At 45.7% G+C, this 18,930-nt stretch overlaps 2 protein-coding genes across 2 annotated transcripts; one reads left to right on the forward strand and one right to left on the reverse strand.

Moving 5' to 3' along the window:
* The first annotated feature begins 3,796 nt into the window (after positions 1 to 3,796).
* On the forward strand, positions 3,797 to 10,336 carry ZBTB3 (zinc finger and BTB domain containing 3). Its single transcript, XM_087422767.1, has 2 exons — positions 3,797 to 3,928; positions 4,275 to 10,336. The coding sequence occupies exon 2, from the start codon at positions 4,326 to 4,328 to the stop codon at positions 5,886 to 5,888; it is 1,563 nt and encodes a 520-aa protein (XP_087278893.1). The 5' UTR covers positions 3,797 to 3,928; positions 4,275 to 4,325; the 3' UTR covers positions 5,889 to 10,336.
* On the reverse strand, positions 10,319 to 18,577 carry TTC9C (tetratricopeptide repeat domain 9C). Its single transcript, XM_087422768.1, has 3 exons — positions 17,586 to 18,577; positions 13,316 to 13,498; positions 10,319 to 12,030 (listed from the first exon to the last, which is right to left on the reverse strand). Exons 1-3 carry the CDS (start codon positions 17,821 to 17,823, stop codon positions 11,936 to 11,938), a joined length of 516 nt encoding a protein of 171 aa, XP_087278894.1. The 5' UTR covers positions 17,824 to 18,577; the 3' UTR covers positions 10,319 to 11,935.
* Positions 18,578 to 18,930: the final 353 nt, after the last annotated feature.

Raw genomic sequence — 18,930 nt, forward strand, 5'->3', positions numbered from 1 at the left:
TGAAATCTAGCATACACTTGGCTTATTAAGCCATGGTGGCCACTAGGCAGCATTGACCACAGGGAACACCTTTTTCAGATTTGCACAGAGGTTAAAAGAACTGTAATTTAAAAAGTCGAGGTCCAATATGCATGGCCATCCCAGGGTATGCCAACCACACAGTCTTTGTGCCCAAACTCAGAGTCATCTTCATTCTGATCTCTTCTGGACCTGTGGAAACAGGATTGCTTAATCTTCCCAAAGAGCCTATGCTCCTTACTGCTTAGCAACTCCAGCAGCCCTCTCCCCTACAGGGGGTTTTCTCGCCAATCCCTTGGCTTTAAATACCATTGATATGCTGATGATACTCCCAACATAATATTTCCAGCCCCAGCATTTGCTGATCTTCAGGCTCACAAATCTAACTGGCTAAGGAGAAGCTCCACTTTAAGGGTCAGAGACACAACTCTCGATTTTCCTCCCCATTGTCCACATCTCAGAAAATGGCTGTCAGCCACACCATTGCTCATGGTAAAATTCTGGCCATCTTCAACTTCTTTTCTCTCTTTCACTCATCTCCTACCCTAATTTTAGCAAATTCTGTTGACCCAGCACTTCTCTCCAGCTCCACCACCACTACCCTTGTCTAGCTACTATGATATCTTGCTGGAGTATTTCCATAGCCTCCTCCCTGCTCCCACTTTGATCCCTATGGTCCCTTCACAAAGTAACCACGATAGGCCTTTAAAAACAAGAATAATATCAGACCAGTCCCCTGCTTAAATGGTTTCCCTTTACACTTAGAATAAAATACAAACTCCTCACCATGGCCAATGAAATTCCATGCCTACTCACCTGTGTGAGGCCAGATTTTCTTCATATAATTAAAAAAATGGGGGCCGGCCCCGTGGCCTAGTGGTTAAGTTGAGCGCGTTCCGCTTCGGCCGCCCGGGTTTGGTTCCCTGGTGCAGAACTATACCACTTGTTGGCAGCCATGCTGTACTGGTAACCCACATACAAAATAGAGGAAGACTGGCACAGATGTTACCTCAGTGTGAACCTTCCTCAACAACAACAACAACAAAAGCTGGAACCATATTTTATTCTTTCATCCACATTTAATACATATACAGCACCTATTATCTGCCAGTTCCAGATGTTAGCTCAGGGCGAATCTTCCTCAGCAACAACAACAACAACAACAATGTATCATAATAGCCTGAAAACAGAAGCAGAGGTGAGAATCCAACTGTCTTCTACTAAGCCAAACATTAAGGAAATTTGGAAAAATGTAAAACAATGCCACTATTTTCACTACGTATTTTTTTTTGGGGGAAAATATAGTTATTTTTCATAAAACATGAAAATGTGGGCCGGCCCCGTGGCTTAGCGGTTAAGCGCACGCGCTCCGCTGCTGGCGGCCCGGGTTCGGATCCCGGGCGCGCACTGACGCAACGCTTCTCCGGCCATGCTGAGGCCGCGTCCCACATACAGCAACCAGAAGGAAGTGCAGCTACGACACACAACTATCTACTGGGGCTTTGGGGGGGGGAAAAATGTTATTTATGTTAGTTTTAATTCCTATACAATAAATATTGTATAGCTTGGCAGAATATCTTGAAGAGGTAGGGGTCTCCAGCTGAGGCCAGTGTGGCCTGCATGTCTCTAGTGCAAGGATGGAAGGTAGATGAACTGTCCCTAATTCTGGTTAGGTATGATTGGAGGGCTTGGCTGTGGAACAAAGGGGAGATGCTTAGTGTGGTGGGTGAAAGGGTTAATAACTGGGCACTGAGTTACTCCTCTGGCAACCCTGTCAACACATTGCCCAGATCAGATAAGAGGCAGCTATCACTGACTCCCACCTTACAGCCCTTTCCTCTGGTTGCCTAGGGACTTTCAAAGGTTTCTTTCTTTGGTGAGGAAGATTAGCCCTGAGCTAACATCTGTTGCCAATCCTCCTCTTTTTGCTGAGGAAGATTGGCCCTGGGCTAACATCCATGCCCATCTTCCTCTACTTTATATGTGGGACATCTGCCACAGCATGGCTTGATAAGCGGTGGGTAGGTCTGTGCCCAGGCTCTGAGCCTGGGAACCCCAGGCTGCCAAAGCAGAGTGTGTGTGAACTTAACCACTAGGCCACCAGGCTGGCCCCCTCAAAGATTTCTCCAGCAGTAGCCATGCTCTTTTTTTTTTTTTGTGAGGAAGATCAGCCTTGAGCTAAAATCCATGCTAATCCTCCTCTTTTTGCTGAGGAAGACCGGCTCTGAGCTAACATCTATTGCCAATCCTCCTTCCCCCGCCCCCAAAGCCCCAGTAGATAGTTGTATGTCATAGCTGCACATCCTTCTAGTTGCTGTATGTGGGACGCGGCCACAGCATGGCCAGAGAAGCAGTGCATTGGTGCACCCCTGGGATCCAAACCTGAGCCGCCAGTAGTGGAGCACACGCACTTAACCGCTAAGCCACAGGGCCGGCCCTAGCCGTGCTCTTTATTTTCCTGTTCTGACACACTTGAGGGCCTTGATCCCACTCCCTCCCTTCCTATTAGCACCTGCTCAGTATGCTCCAGACACAGAAGTTGACAATAGAGTTCAGGCTAAGGACATGTGGACAGATTTTTGGGACTCCTCTCCCTGGCCTAACAGGCAAATGTAACAAGCAAACTGCATAGGCTTTAAGTCAGTACAATAAAATCCATGCTGTACTGTGAAGCAGCCGTGCAGGTCATCTTCAGCCCGTGTCAAAATGACCTTGCAGCCCCACACCTTATGACTGAAGACGGCAGCTGGACAGAGCCACAACAGGAAAAGATAAAGGGTAGCTTGCTCTCACATTTCCCAGCTGCATTTCTTAGAGACTGTGGGAATAATTAACCACCCTGGTCTTTGCCTCCCTCCACACATAGATAACATCAGTATCTCTGAACTTGTTTGATTTATAACCAAGAAATTCTCATTCATGTTCCTTCAATGTATAATCTAGAGAAAAGCCCAGATGTACTCTGTCCTCTTTTTTTTTTTTGACATATATGAAATCTAGTTGTAAGTTTCTTTTCTTTTCCTCTTCCCTACACATACACTGTTTTGTGAGAGATATAAGCTGCACTTAAACTCACACATCTCAGAGCAGTTCCATCAGAGCACTCTGTTGAACTGTTTTCCCGGGGTTCGAATTCCTCACCTTGATTAGTGAATAAATTCCTTCACTAACATCACTTAGACTCTTTATTTCAGTCGACAGACACCACGACAGCATTCGGGCAGCTGCTAGTACTCTGACACCACCATTACTGAGTTAGGAGCCCAGAATCATCAAATTGAGGGGAGTGAAGGCGTGGGGCATCTTGGAATTTTTGAGGAAGGGACCTTAAGAGACAACCTCAGTTCAGAGAGTTGTGGCTACTGCCTACGGTTAGGGCAGAGTCCGGTCTAGCACCTGGGCCTCCTGGGTACCACACCAGTTTGTTGGTTCCCCTTTCCGGGTCACCATGCAGCGGAGGCGACGTGCTATCCGCTAAGGCACACACTGCAAGCCGCCGGACTTCGCGCTCGGTTCCCTAGAGCCTGTCCCCGCCCTCCAGCCGTAGCTGGAGCAGCTCAGCCAATCCAGGGGGCTCTGAGGCAAAAAAGGCGGGACAAGGAGGAAAAGTTTAGGACAGGAGCGCCAACCAATCCGGCGCTTAGTTGCCTGAGCGACGGCCACGCGCACCCATTGGAGACACCACTCAGAGCGGGGTGGATGGTTAGTGGACAGTGGACCAATCCGTGACGGGGGACGGCAAACTTGAACCAATTATAACTGAGAAGGTGGGAAGGGGCGGAGTTCGCTCGGTGGCTGATCGGTGGTGGGTACGGGATTAGCTTTCTCTGCTACTTCCCTCCCTGGGACTTCTTAGTTCCTGGAATGCGAGAGACAGAGCCTCAAGGAGTTCCCGGAGTATGGCGTAGAGGTATCGGTCGGGAAGGCCTGGGAGCGAAAGAGACTCCTAGTTGGAGGAGCTGCTGGGAGCTACCCGATGGGCATCGAGGAAGCGGAGGCTGGTTGGGGGGCGGGACTTCCGGGGGCAGGGCTTTGGCCTGTGTGGGCGGAGCCTACTGCTAAGGTTAGGACGAGGGGCGGAGCTAAAAGGAGACCGTTGGGTGTGACCTAGGAGAACGAAGGATAGTGGTTTACACCAGCGGTTTGGGGCTGGGAGGGTGTTGCCAGAGGCTTTGGGGTGGCAAGTGATAACTCAGGGCTGACATTAAGGTTGCTGGGGAGGTTACCTGCCCTAACCCACTGTCCTCTCTTCTCAGGGAGCCACTGGTGGGGACCTTGGTAGGGTCCCTTTCCCTTCGTGGGCTGCTATGGAGTTCCCAGAGCACAGCCAGCAGCTGCTGCAGGGCCTCCGAGAGCAGCGGTCCCAGGGTTTCCTTTGTGACTGCACCGTGATGGTGGGTAGCACCCAGTTCTTGGCCCATCGGGCTGTGCTGGCCTCCTGCAGCCCGTTCTTCCAGCTTTTCTACAAGGAGCGGGAACTGGACAAGAGGGATTTGGTGTGTATCCACAACGAGATTGTCACAGCCCCAGCTTTTGGGTTGCTTCTGGACTTTATGTATGCTGGCCAGCTGGTCCTGAGGGAGGATACCCCTGTGGAGGATGTGCTGGCAGCTGCCAGCTACTTGCATATGAATGACATCGTCAAGGTGTGCAAGCGGCGGCTGCAAGCCCGGGCCCTGGCAGAGGCGGATAGTACCAAGAAGGAGGAGGAAACTAACTCACAGCCCCCTAGTTTGGAGTTTTTGTCCAGCACTTCCCGTGGCCCCCAGCCTTCGCTGGCATCTGCCGAGATGTCAGGCCATTGGGGCAAAGGGGAATGGAAAGGCCCTGCTGCTCCCTCACCTACTGTCTGTCCTCCAGATGAGCCACCAGTGCCCGGTGGGGCTGACACTACACAGCCTGGCGTGGAGGTAGATTCACCTCATCTACAGGCGCCTCCTCCACCAGTGGCTGATGTCTCTCTTGCTAGCCCCAGTAGCTCCACAGAGACCATTCCTGCAAACTACTTCTCTTCTGGCCTCCCAACAGTTTCAGTGGAGCCACTGGCTCCCCTTGATGTGGGTTCTGAGGGTCTGAGGGTGGTGGAACCGAGGGGTACTGGAGGACCATTGCAAGGCTTCTACTCCCCAACTTCAGCTGCAGCCCCAGGCCCAGCCCCAGCCCCAGTTCTATCCCAGATTCCAGCCCCAGCAGAAGCTGAGCTGGTCCAGGTAAAAGTAGAAGCTATTGTGATTTCCGATGAGGAGACTGATGTGTCAGAGGAACAGCCTCAGGGTCCTGAGGGACTGTTCCCACCTGGAGGAGCAATGTATGGTGGACAGCCCCCCCAGCCAGAGGCTTTTGAGGAGCCAAGGGCAGCAGGACTGGAGGAGGTGGGGCCAAGTGACCACTTCCTGCCCCCAGATCCTCACCTACCCTACCATTTGCTGCCAGGTCCAGGGCATTATCATCGAGGACTGGTGACTTCACCCCTGCCTGCTCCCCCAGCCCTGCATGAGCCACTTTACCTGCCTTCTGAGTATGAAGCAGTCCCGGGAAGCTTTGGGGTTTTTACTGAAGATGTTCCCACTTGTAAGACATGTGGGAAGACTTTCTCATGCTCTTACACACTACGGCGACATGCCACAGTGCACACACGTGAGCGACCCTACGAGTGCCGCTACTGCCTGCGCAGCTACACGCAGTCAGGGGACCTGTACCGCCACATCCGCAAGGCTCACAACGAGGACCTGGCCAAACGAAGCAAACCGGATCCAGAGGCCGGCCCCCTCCTAGGAGTGCAGCCCCTCCCTGGCTCCCCTATGGCAGACAGACAGAACAGCGGTGGTGGAGGGCCGTCAAAAGATTTCGTACTTGGCCCCAAAAACTAACAGCTGGGGGAGCACAAGCTGACGCTAGGCCTGCTCTTCCCATCATTAGGGGGCAGCACAGAAGGTTGGAAGCACCTCATTTCCCCTGCTGGGTGACAGAATGAAGATTCTGCCCCTGCTGAAGGTTCCTACCCTTTTCTTTACCCAGCCAGACAGCAGGACTTTATGGGGCAGAGCATCTCAGTCAGCTTCTCTCCAAGGGCACTGGGAATCTTCCTGAGGTGTAGTCGCTTCTCACCCCGCATTCTGGACCATAAAGCCAGCGGTGAAAGTTCTCTCTCTCTTTTTTTTTTTTTTTGGTGAGGAAGATGGTCCCTGAGCTAACATCCGTGCCCATCTTCCCCTACTTTGTATATGGGACGCCGCCACAGCATGGCTTGATGAGCGGTGCATAGGTCTGCGCCCAGGATCCGAACCCGTGAACCCCAGGTCACCAAAGTGGAGCAAGCCAACTTAACCATGATGCCACTGGGCCAGCCCCGAAAGTTCTCTTTGAACTGGTGTTAGCTGGTTTCTTCCGCAAACCTGCATACCTCCTGATTCTTTCATACCTCTCCTCCAGATCTTTTAGGAATCTGACATCTGTCCTTGCGGTAGGGGTGGGTCAGGTTGCTTATGAGGGAAAAAGTGAGAGGCAGAGGGTTACGTCTATTCCTAGTAAAGTCTTTTCCTAGTAAAGACTTTACTAGGAACTAGATTGTACTAAGGAAAAGTATACAAATTAGGGAATCCTACACAATTATGACTTATTGTACTGGGCTGTATTGGGAACTTCATATAAATACTCATTTAATTCTCAACAACTTTATGAGGTATTAGCTCCCCCCCGCTTTTTTTCCCACAGAAAAGGAAACTTGAGACTCAAAAATCCAAGTTAACTTGTTGAAGGTCACAGAGCTAGTTAAGTGGCAAGCCAGAATTCGAACCATGGCTTGTGACTCCAGACACCATGTGCATGATACCGGTTTAAAACACTGTTGAAGGTAGTTAACCGAGAACTAGAAGTTGTTTTCTTTCTTGTCCTTTTGAGTGTCGGGCTTTGCTCTCTTACCCCTTTAGCTCTGCTTTCCACGTAGAAAGACCTTTGGTTGACTGTTTCAACAACAGATACCGTCTTGACGACTTGAGATTTTTGCCTACGTGTCATAAATATGAATTGAGGTCTCTGAGGATGAGGAACTGAAAGGCAGAAAAGACTAAGGTCGTGGTGGTCAGTTTGTGGGACGGGTTGAGGGCCTGTGGTATGGAAATAATGGGTACTTGGGAAAACTAGAGCAAGAAACTCCAGGTGAGAGAATCTTATAGTTCATCTATCCAACTCCCTCACTTAAAAAGTGTGATGATGTCCTAGAGAGGTTAAATTACCCCTCTACAGTCACACAGGTGGTTCTTGACAGCAGAGGCAGCAGAGAAATGCGAGTTTGGGGTGTTGATGTGGGATGGAGGAGAAAAAGAGTTCTAGGAATGTATGAGGAGGGTCTGGCCCAGTCTGTGGGGAAGAGCAGTAGTGCTGTAGAATGGACTAGAAAGCTTCCTACAAACCCTTCTCTTTTCGGCACGTAAGGAACTGAGTGCAAAAAAAGCAGGAAGGAAACAGAAAAAGGTGAAAATGGGAGTTAAGTTTTCTGAATTTCTTTTCTCTCTTTGGATTTGTCTGCCATATTCAGCACTGTGAACTCTTAATAGCAAGCCACTCTTTTTGAGTTATAGGAAGCAGACAGCTGAGCATCGAAGATTTAGCCAAAGCAAGCTCCTTACCTGGGGCATTATGGGAAGCAAAAGTTGATGCTTAACATTTTCATGGCTGAAACAATGAATTGTATGGCTTTTACTTTCCTTGTGCTGGAATAACCTTTTAGTTTATCTTTCATGTGGGTAATTTTATTTATGCGAATACATTACTGCCTTAACTCCTTGGTAAAACAAGGCAAGGTATACATATATACAATAAGAGCTTTTCTAGCTGAGTGAAGCACCTTTTCCAAAGTCTTCCTAGAGTAAATGTCAAGTCAAAATGCCTAAAAAGAATCAGTTGCCTTTAAAAGGGTGAATTTTATGATATATGAATTATATATGTTAAAAAAAGACACAGAGGAAAAAAATCAGTTGCCTCAGAACATCAGTTCCTAAAAGCAAGGCATATCTGTGTCTACATGTATATAGAATGTATATAATTTCTCTAGACAGTCTGGAGAACAGAATAACCATTGTTACTGTCTGGGCCATGTGTAATAACTAACTAAAGAGGATCTGTTACTTGGTGAGATTCTCCTGAAGAGCAAGCATTTGCTTTCAGTTCCCAGCACGAGAAACATTCTTCATTGGAGGTGGCAGTTAGGAATTTCAAGATGTTTAGGGGCCGGCCTGGTGGCGCAAGCGGGTAAGTGCGCGTGCTCCACTGCGGCGGCCCGGGGTTCGCCGGTTTGGATCCCGGGCGCGCACCGACGCACTGCTTGGCAAGCCATGCTGTGGCGGCGTCCCATATAAAGTGGAGGAAGATGGGCATGGATATTAGCCCAGGGCCAGTCTTCCTCAGCAAAAAAAGAGGATTGGCGGATGTTAGCACAGGGCTGATCTCCTCACACAAAAAAAAAGATGTTTAAAGCAGTAACCAACACAACTAAGGCCACAGTTGCCTCACTTTATCTGCTGGACACTAGGAACAGGTTATGCCAGTCTGTAAAGAGTCATCAATGGAGAATTTTCTCTAGTTTCCACTGCTCTTGGTGGTCCCATCTACGGATTCAAGGAACCACAGGTCAGTTCATCTAACTTCTAGTCCAGCACTGGATCCTCCTTTTGCCAGTTGTTAAATCTCTGCTTGAACGAGAACTCACTATCCCCAGAGGAAACCTATTCTGTTGTTGGACAGCCCCAGTTGTTGGCTAATGCTTCCTTCTACTGAGCCAAAATCAGCCTCCCTATGTGGGGGGCACGGGCCAAGAGTTTCACCCTGAGAACTTATTTGCGTTTGAGCTATGAATTGACTTAGTTTTCTGACAACCACCCTTTCCTCTCAGCTTTAGAGATATATTTCTAGTTTAGGATTTCTTTTCTTAATTGGCTATTTTGTCATTTGGCCAAGCTTAGCTTCACAGATCTCACCATTTCAGCCCTTCACGTTGGATTTCAATTTTAATTTCTCCAAAGACAGTGTTTCCAAAGATGGTTTACTTGGACATATACTAATACTTTTTTTATTGTAAAATATATTTATTTTTATGGGTTTTTTGGGCAAATGATATGAAGTGCTCTAAAGTCCCCTCCCCAATTTTATCAGTAAGTAATTTCAGTAAGCACCTCTAAAAGAACTCTTGAAGAAAAAAAAAGACCAAATACCATTACCGTACTCAACAAAATTGACAATAATTCTTGTTCAAATTTCCCTGATTGTCTCATAAACTTTTAGTTGTTTTTTTCAAATCAGAATCCAAAATAGGATTTAGGAGCTCTGTGCCAGGAACCATGAAGAGACCAATATATATATTTTCCATTATTTCACAGTCTCAAAAACTCTATCCAAAATAGAGTCACATTGATTTGGTCGATGTCTCCTAAGCCTCTTTTAATCTATAGGTTCCTCTCCCGTTTTTTAATTTTGTTTTGTTTTGTTTTTTGAGGAAGATTGGCCCTGTGCTAACATCTGTTGCCACTCTTTTTTTTTGTCTGCCCCAAAGCCCCAGTACATAGTTGTGTATCATAGTTGTAGCTCTTTTACATGGGACGCCGCCTCAGCATGGCTTGATGAGCAGTGAGTAGGTCTGCGCCGAGGATCTGAACTGGTGAACCCTAGGCCACTGAAGCGGAATGCACGAACTTAACCACTGTACCACTGGGCTGGCCCCTCCTCTCCCTTTTTCCTTGCAATTTATTTATTGAAGAAATTGGGTTATTCATCTTATGGTTTCACAGTCTGGAGTTTGCTGATCACATCTCCATAGTATCATTTAACATGTTCCTCTGTCCAAAAATTCCTTTAAAAATATAAATTTAAATAAAATATTGATGAAATAGTAGTTTAGACAGTATGTGGTTTTGGCAAAAGTGTAAAGGTGGTAGGTGTGAGTCAGGAAACACTGTTCTAAACTGTCCCTTATGTGCCAAAGATGAACCTTCACATTCACCATGAATGCTTTGTCTTCAGTCAAACCCTCAAATCCTGTGTGGAAACCATTAAGGATTGGTAAGGTGAGCACCCTCCCCCTCCACCAACTTCTGAGTACAGAGATTTAGGCACCCTCTGGCTGATGCCTTCAGGATGTGGGCTTGCTAGACCTCCTCCAGACCCACCTCTGACCACCTACCTTTGTCCACTTTCCTGTTCATTAACATCTCCATTAGGAGCTGGCCTTCAAAATAAAGACTGAAATGTAAGCCTTTGTCTCTTAGCAGGACTAATAAAAGGATTCGTGCAATAAATTTCTTAAATATATTTTTAAATATCAGTTTTATTTTTTCCTCATTGATGCAGAAGATAGCTTATTATGACATCAAGTCTTTGAAAGAAAAGAAAAGCAGAAAGCAAAACCAGCCCAAAGCAAACAAAACATGCAACCATGACATAATTTTGTCAACAAACTAGGCTTAGAAATTCAAGAAGCTTGGAAGAGGAATAAAATATTAGACTGTTGTTAGTTCTGTCCTTGGACTTCAGAGGATTATTTGGCAGAAAAAGTTTTTGTTGTAAGCTCTTGGTTGCATTATTTAAGAGTATAGGGAGACAAAGAGGAGCCTAGCTCGTTGGGAGAGGGGGCATTACTGATAAAGGGAGAAGAATTCATGTACACTTGGCAAGACTTAAGGTTTTTTTTCTTTTCTGAAATCTTTCTATGGTTATATGATGGCTAACGACACAAGCTTATCAGCCCCACTCAAAAAGGTAGAGGCAGTGCTATATGGTCTCATCTACTCTGTAGAACTCATACAGTGTGGACATTATTCACAAGTACCCAGAATAACAAAGGAGCTCCTGGTTGATGGAGCCTCCTACTGAGCCATGACTGTACCAGATCTGCAGCCTGCACCCATGCCCAACAAAGCTTTCAGAAAGTTCCATCAGGTGCTTAAAAGGCACTAAGGAAGTAGAACTCTTCCTCATTATTTCCCTCCTCTGTAAGGAACTGAGCTCTTGCAAAACATAAGGAGACAGGTAAAGAATAGATTAATGTTTTTATCCTGCTCTTTTATGGTATTGTTTCTAGAAGACTTGGTAATCTGTCTTTCCTATGTTTTTTAGAGAAACGAGCATACTATAGATATATACCTATTAAAAATAAAAATGTTTACTTGGGTGTTTTTTTGGCATGAGGGCTGAAGGGTTATTAAATACTTAAACGCTTGACTCCAGAGGTTTTAAGATAGAAGAGTTTAATGAAAAAATAAGTATACTATATTAATGATGTGAATATGAATACCAAAGACTAGAAATCACCAAGAGAAACAACAGAAACCAGATACTTTTGTAGGGGAAAAAGAATCTGAATGTAGGTGGAATATTAAGAATAAGGAATTAATTTAATCAAAACGATTAATTTCAAATCTTTCATTTTAAGCCATGCGGGCCCAATTTATAATCATCTAGTTTCACAAAAAAATATATTTCCCAGTTTGTGGCCTGTGAAACTTTGACTTTGGGCATCTGAGGAAAAAAAGGAATAAACTCCTTTCTGCCTATCCTTATTATTTCATCCTCTGCTGGCCTTGTCCTCTGTATATGAAGATATCTGATAACATCTATCATTAAAATCTATGTTATAGGTATGATTAATTCCACCCATAGCTGATGAATGTTTTCTGGTTGTATTTCTCAAGGCAAATATCCCCAAGAATACCACTTATTGAAAGCTATACAAATACATAGATGGATAGACACAAAAAAGGCACAGACTGTGTAAGTGGTAAAGAGTTTGTGCAGAATTAGAAACAAAACAGAAATCCACCTGGGTCAGAGGTATGGGACTAATTTCTCTTGCTGAGGCTCAGGTTTCCCCTCAATGGGTCTTTACTGGTTTACCTAAGTTCAAGTGGAGAAGCATCTTTCTTCTCTGTTAACCAAACATGCCCAGGTACAGCTGCTTCTCTTTCCGGTGGTAGCTGCTGAGTTCCGACTGTGTTAGTTGGAGGTACCGCCGGACATTGGCATCTTAGAATAGGGCAAAGAAGGCAATTAGAGACAGACCATAATCGCACCTCAGCGCAGGAGAGGATTGTTAACATGCTTCCATTTATTTATTTATTTTTTTTTGTGAGGAAGATTGGCTCTGAGCTAACATCTGTTGCCAATCTTCCTCTTTTTGCTTGAGGAAGATTGTCACTGAGCTAACATCTGTGCCAATCTTCCTTTATCTTTGTATGTGAGATGCCACCACAGCATGGTTTGATGAGTGGTGTGTAGGTCCGCACCCGAGATGTGAACCCGTGAACCCTGGGCCACCAAAGCAGAACGCACGAACTTAACCACTATGCCACCAGGCCGGCCCCATACACTTCCATTTCTTAAAAAATCTTTCTAAGATCTGAATATATCACAACTATTCTGTGCAATAGTAAATCTCATTCATTAATACCACTTTGAATTTTTAAAAATCTCTGTACAGAGCTGGGCTGGTTGCTAATTTAATAATAAAAAGGAGTTTGGAGAAATAGTTATTGTCATAGCAGAGCCTCTACAAGTACTATACCTGGGTGGCAGTGAATCTGTGTACCTGAAGGTCAGAAACATGAACAAATGGCTCGTATTTTATATCTTTATCAATTCATAGTGGTTCCCATTCATTTAGTGACATTTAACTGCATTTATATGTTTGGGGACCCTCTGCTTCTAGCATCTAGTAGCTGCTCAAAGCCAGAAGGCAAAAAGGGAGACAATTTTCAGTGGTGAACCACCAACACAGGAATTAGTCTGTCATCTGCTTCACAATATCCTTTTTTGCCTTGGAAACAACGTACCAAGTCGCAAATTCTCTCTCAGTAGGCTTGCCTATTTTCTAGGTCATACCTGGGGTTAGCTGAGCTAATGGATAAAATGAGAGTTAAAGCAAAAGCCAGACCCCAGCTGGAGAGTTGGCAGAAATGGGGATTATCAAGTTTATTCATTGGAATCTAGATCCTATTTCAGTCACAATGTAGGAACTGAAACTTGAAAAACAATTAAAATCTCTTCCACTGGAGGGAGGAGGAGAGATTATATGTCTGCCTGTTTAAGCATAAATATTTCCTGTGAAGGCAAGAATACAAGAGAAGAAAAAGGCCTATTCATTACACACCTTTTTATACTTTTGAATTCTGAACCATGTGAATGTATTATTACCTATTCAAAAAATTCAATAAATTGTAAAAGTAAAATAAAATACAACCCTCTTCCACAGAAACCACCTCAGCAGGACAGTTTTATTTGTCCTTACCACTTCAATCCTCTTCTCTCTCACCTTTTGGCTGCCTATTGACAGCAGCCAGGAGGTAGTGCCGAGCCTGGTCATAGTCTTGCAGATGGAACAAGGCCACTCCGGCCCGATACAAGGCCTTGGCATTATCAGGCTGTCGTTCCAGGACTTTCTGACTGTATTCTTTCACTCGTTCGTAGTTTACTGGCTCCATCTGAAGGAGACAGGCTAATGGGGCCAAATGAAAGGAAGAGAGAAGAGGGAGGCGGGCCTTATTACACTAAGTTCTACTGGCCAACTCAAAGCAGTATATTCATCATCCAACAAATACATTTAAGTGTCTGCCATGTGCCAGACATTCTTCTAGGCACTGAGGATACAGCAGTGAACAAAAGCTTTACATACCTTACAATCTACTTCAATATCTGCCAAATGCTTACTATGTACCTAGTGAGGGGTTAGGCCCGGCTATAAGACGGATAAAAATGTACTTTAAAATTTATTTACAATTCTTCATTGTGTCTCTTCTACCCAAGGCATCTCCCATTTCACCAGAATTCCTGTACCACAGCTTTGTTTTTTTTTTTGTCTTTTGTGAGGAGATCAGCCCTGTGCTAACATCTGCCAATCCGCCTTTTTTTTTTTTTTTTTGCTGAGGAAGACTGGCTCTGGGCTAACATCCATGCCCATCTACCTCCACTTTATATGGGACGCCGCCACAGCATGGCTTGCCAAGCAGTGCGTCAGTGCGCGCCCGGGGATCCAAACCAGCGAACCCTGGGCCGCCTCAGTGGAGCGCGCGCACTTAACTGCTTGCGCCACCGGGCCGGCCCCCAACAGCTTTGGTAACAACGGTTTGTATGAGGAAATAGCAAGCACTGTGCTATGTGCTTAACAAACATTATCTCATTTAATCTTCTCATTTACCCTGTGAAACTGCTAAGTGTTACTATCTCCATGTAACGGATGAAGAAATCAAGCCTCAGAGAGATAAAGTAACTTGTCCAAGATCCCACAGCTTCTAGGTGGAATGAGTAAGAAATATGAAACAAGGCCTCTCTAATTCCAAAATCATCATCATTCTCAAAGGTGATATATTACTTCACTATTCCCTTGGATTATTTCATGGGACCTCAAAATACAAATCTGATGAGGAGGCAATGTCCAACGTTTCTACAATTAAGAAGAGAAATGTGTTCCTTATTTCATGACTGTGGGAATTAAGCATAGCATTAAATCATGGTGCTCAGAAGGAATAACAATCAGGGCTGATGAAGAGGGGAAGGGGGGAGGGAGGAGGGTGAAAGGGATAATTCGGTACATGTGTGTGGTGATGGGTTGTAAGTATTTTGGTGGTGAACATGATGTAATCTATGCAGAAATAGAAGTACAATGATGTACACCTGAAATTTTTACAATGTTATAAACCAATGTTACTGCAATAAACAAAAAATTAAAAAAAAAAAAAAAAAACAAGCAGGGCTGATGAGGACATTAGAGGGCCTGGGCTGATGTCAGCATCTCTTCTACAACATCACCACCAAGTGGTCACACGGTTTATACTTACATAGTTCCCCAGGGGTCAACTAACCCCTCACCGTAGCTTTATTCATTCATTCGACAACTAGTTATGGAGCACTGACCATGTACTAGGCAGAGCTGGGAGCAGGGGATGAGAGGAATGAGACAGACGTCTTGATGAGTGCAGCCTGCATCCTAGTCCCCACGTAGGAGGAACACACAATAAACAAATAAATGAATTTTTTGCAGTGCTTTGGGGAAAACAGAACTGTGTTGGGATCAAGAGTGAATGAATTCTGAGTGATACTTGATTACAGAAGGCCTAAGAAAGTGACTTTTGAGCCAAGATCTGAAATGACCAGGGTCACTCAAGGGACAGGGCATTCTAACCCAAGAGAAGAGATCCTACAAAGCTAGAAGGTAGAAATGTGCTTTGTGAATTCAGTATATGGAAGAGCCAGATCATGTCAGGTCCTGCAGGTGAGAGTCAGAGTTTGGATTTTTTCCTAAGTGTAATGAGACGCCACTGGAGGGTTTTAGGCAGTGACAGGATCTGATTTTTGTCTGTAAAATGGGGATTATCATAACCACCTTGAAGAATTTTTGTGAGGATGAGAGATCATGTAAATAAACTGCTCAACATGTTACAGGCACTCAAGGAGTGAAAACTGTTAATTCAGTGAGTCTTCACGGAGCATCTCCCAAGCACTCCCAAGCAGAGGCTCTATAGATGGCTAAGCCACAGTCTCTGCCTTCAAGTCCACCTGGAGAGTCAAGATATTTACAAGTACCCACTTCCAGATCATCTTATTTCCTTAATTTCCGGTCAATTCCCTACTACGTATTCTATTCTCTAATAATGTACAGTATTTGGCAATAAGAACTTAAGCTCTGGAGTTAAGAATTGCCCTGGTTTTCAATTTTAGCTCCACCACTTACTAGCTGTTTAACTGTTTCCTTAAATTTACCTCAAAGGAATGCTGTGACACTTAAATATGTTAATACGTGTAAAGGGCTTAAACAGTGCTTGCCCATGGCATTTCATAAGTGTCACCTCAATGAGCCCTCCCTGACCACTCTCTTTAAAAGTGAACACTCGGGCTGGCCCCGTGGCTTAGTGGTTAAGTGCGTGTGCTCCGCTGCTGGCTGCCCGGGTTCGGATCCCGGGCGCGCACCGCACGACGCACCGCTTCTCTGGCCATGCTGAGGCCGCGTCCCACATACAGCAACTAGAAGGATGTGCAACTATGACATACAACTATCTACTGGGGCTTTGGGGAAAAAAAAAGCAGGAGGATTGGCAATAGATGTTAGCTCAGAGCTGGTCTTCCTCAGCAAAAAGAGGAGGATTAGCATGGATGTTAGCTCAGGGCCGATCTTCCTCACAAAAAAAAGTGAAGACTCCCCTGACTATGGCACTCACTATCCCCATTTTCTGCTTTCTTTCTTTTCCACAGTACTTATCATCTTTAACATATTACATGTTACTTCTTCCGTTAATTGTCCATCTCCCTTACTTGAATACATGTTCCATAAGAGCAGGGATCTTTATCTGTTTTATTATACTGCCGTATCCTCAGCACCCAATAAATAATTGTTGAATTGAAACATTAGCTACTATGATTACTATTATTTTGTGTGTGTGTGTGTGTGTGTGTGTGTGTGTGAGGAAGATCAGCCCTGAGCTAATATCCATGCTAATCTTCCTTTTTTTTTTTTTTTTTGCTGAGGAAGACTGGCTCTGAGCTAACATTTATTGCCAATCCTCCTCCTTTTTTTTTCCCCAAAGCCCCAGTAGATAGTTGTATGTCATAGTTGCACATCCTTCTAGTTGCTGTATGTGGGACGCGGCCTCAGCATGGCCAGAGAAGCGGTGCATCGGTGCACACCTGGGATCGGAACCCGGGCCGCCAGCAGCCGCCAGTAGCGGAGCGCTCGCACTTAACTGCTAAGCCATGGAGCCGGCCCTATGATTACTATTATTGTTACTTGAGTCCAAAAGTAGCACTGGACACACACTGTAAAAAAGCTAGATTTTCACCAAATCATAGCTGACGAATACCGTAGTAAAAAAAAAAAAATCCTTTTAAACAACCGTTACAAAGTGTAAAAACTACTACTAATAATTTCTATGGCTGCAACTTGGACCGTTAGAATGTTTTCATATACCTGAAAACTTAATTAGCTCTGTGGTTATTCTGCTTGCCATAGAACAGACCTAGGAAGTCTCCTTTCTTTAAGCAGATTAATTCTAATGATACTAACTCTTGGCATCCATCTCTTCACCCAAGGCCATCTGGAGATGGAAGATACCGGTTATCAAAATCAACATCCCAATTTATAGGAAGGAGGAAAATGAGGAAAAGCTATCCAAAACATCTAATACAGGTGACTTACACGAGCTGAAGCAGGTGCATTCTTCCCTGTATTTTAAATATTAAAGAAACAATGCCCTCTATGTAAATTCAGTATTTTCTCTATAGCGTGCAAAATTCCCTAAAACTATCAGCATCTCCTGGGAGTCTGTTAGAAATGCAAATTGGTAGGCCCCAACCTCAGACCCATTAAATTGGACATTCTGGGGTTGAGGCTCAGGAAGTTGTGTTTAACAAACTCTCCAGGTGAAGTTTGAGGACCACTGCCCTATAGAAACTCAATTAGAGCCCTATAGCCTGGAAATATATATATATATAACTAAATGACAGCAGAAAAGCACGTCAGTGGTTTTTCCACTGTTCACAGATTTTCATGTTCCTGCCTTGACACTCCACCCACCCTTCAGCCCAGTTCTTACCAGCTAGATTGTTGTAGCAGTCTGTCTGGGTGGTGTGCAGTATGTTTTCTTGTTCAGGTGTGAGAGCCGGGCCCTGAGGTCCTAGATTAGGAATCGGGGAGGGCAGACTTGGATCCAAACCCCGCAGCTGAAGCAGAGCTCGATGATACCTACTCACAGCATCTCGGTACTTCCCTTCCCGGTAACGCTGGTTGCCTTCCTCCTTGTACAGCTGAGCCTCCTGCAGGCGCTTCTCCATAACTCTCGGTCGCCCAGTGCTCTTGCGGAATTGAGAAGGGAAAGAGCAACCGAAGCTCTGGGTATGGGAGCCAAGTAACTGATTTTGGTCGCCGATTTAAGAAGGCAGGAAATTATCCTTCTCCAGGAGGTCCCCCCAGGGAAAGAGCTTTGCTTGTTTCTATCACTGCCCCTTCCTCTCCTCTCTGCAGTATTTTTCAATCTCTGGAAGTGCAGGAAACTAATCAGGGAGAGGATGTGGGAATAGTAGAGCCAGAAATTAAGTGATTTCCTAAAGAGGCGATTCCGAAGGTGGCGAGACTCCCCGAAAAAGCAAAGGCCCTACCAACAAATTGTGGCAGGCGTGCGAACGCCGGCAGAACTGGCTTCCTCCTTTCTTTTGGACACACCTCCCTGACCTGGAAGCGCAAAGGAGTAGGCGGGGACAGCTGCTAAAAGGTGTCTGGAAGGCTTTTCTCCCTCCCGACTCTTGCACTTATTCAACAAGCATTTGTTGACGTCTCTGCCAGGAGCTAGGGAACTGAGGTGAACGCGGTCCGAGCACCCCAACCCACCGGCCGAGACTGACGCGACCACAGGGCAGCTCAGTTGCAAGTCCACCAAGCCCTGCGGCCAGCCCCTCGCCCTCTGCAAATGCCCAAGCCCGGAAGTCTCTCCCCGCGCTTCGGTTCACGGGCGGGACCACCGAGATGACCGGGTCCAGTCTCCCGACAGTTTGGCGTCTAAAGTGTCGCACGATCGCGCCACGCCGCCCAATCAGAAGCGGCCCCGGAAAAGTAATCCCGGCAGAAACTACCCCGCCTCTCCAGCCTCCCCTCTGGCCCAACCCGGAAGTAAAAAACAAAACCAGGCAGCTTCGCCAATTGGAAAAATCCAAACGATCACGGATGACCAATCAGAATTGCAGATGACGATTCAAGTTGGCCAATGAGAGAGCTACAAGGGGAGGTCAGGGCGTCTGTTGCTGGGTAGAAGTTGAGGGAAGGCGAGACGAAAGGAGGGCCAGGGGTTACTGTATTCGTTGGTTTTGGAGAGCCCTTATGTGTGCTAACCAGAAAGACAATTGCTAGTAGGCTTTCATGTTGCAACAGTTTCCCTTCTGGCTTTT

Source organism: Ceratotherium simum, chromosome 34, assembly GCF_057802395.1.
Source record: "Ceratotherium simum simum isolate JZ-2026a chromosome 34, ASM5780239v1, whole genome shotgun sequence".
Classification (NCBI taxonomy): domain Eukaryota; kingdom Metazoa; phylum Chordata; class Mammalia; order Perissodactyla; family Rhinocerotidae; genus Ceratotherium; species Ceratotherium simum.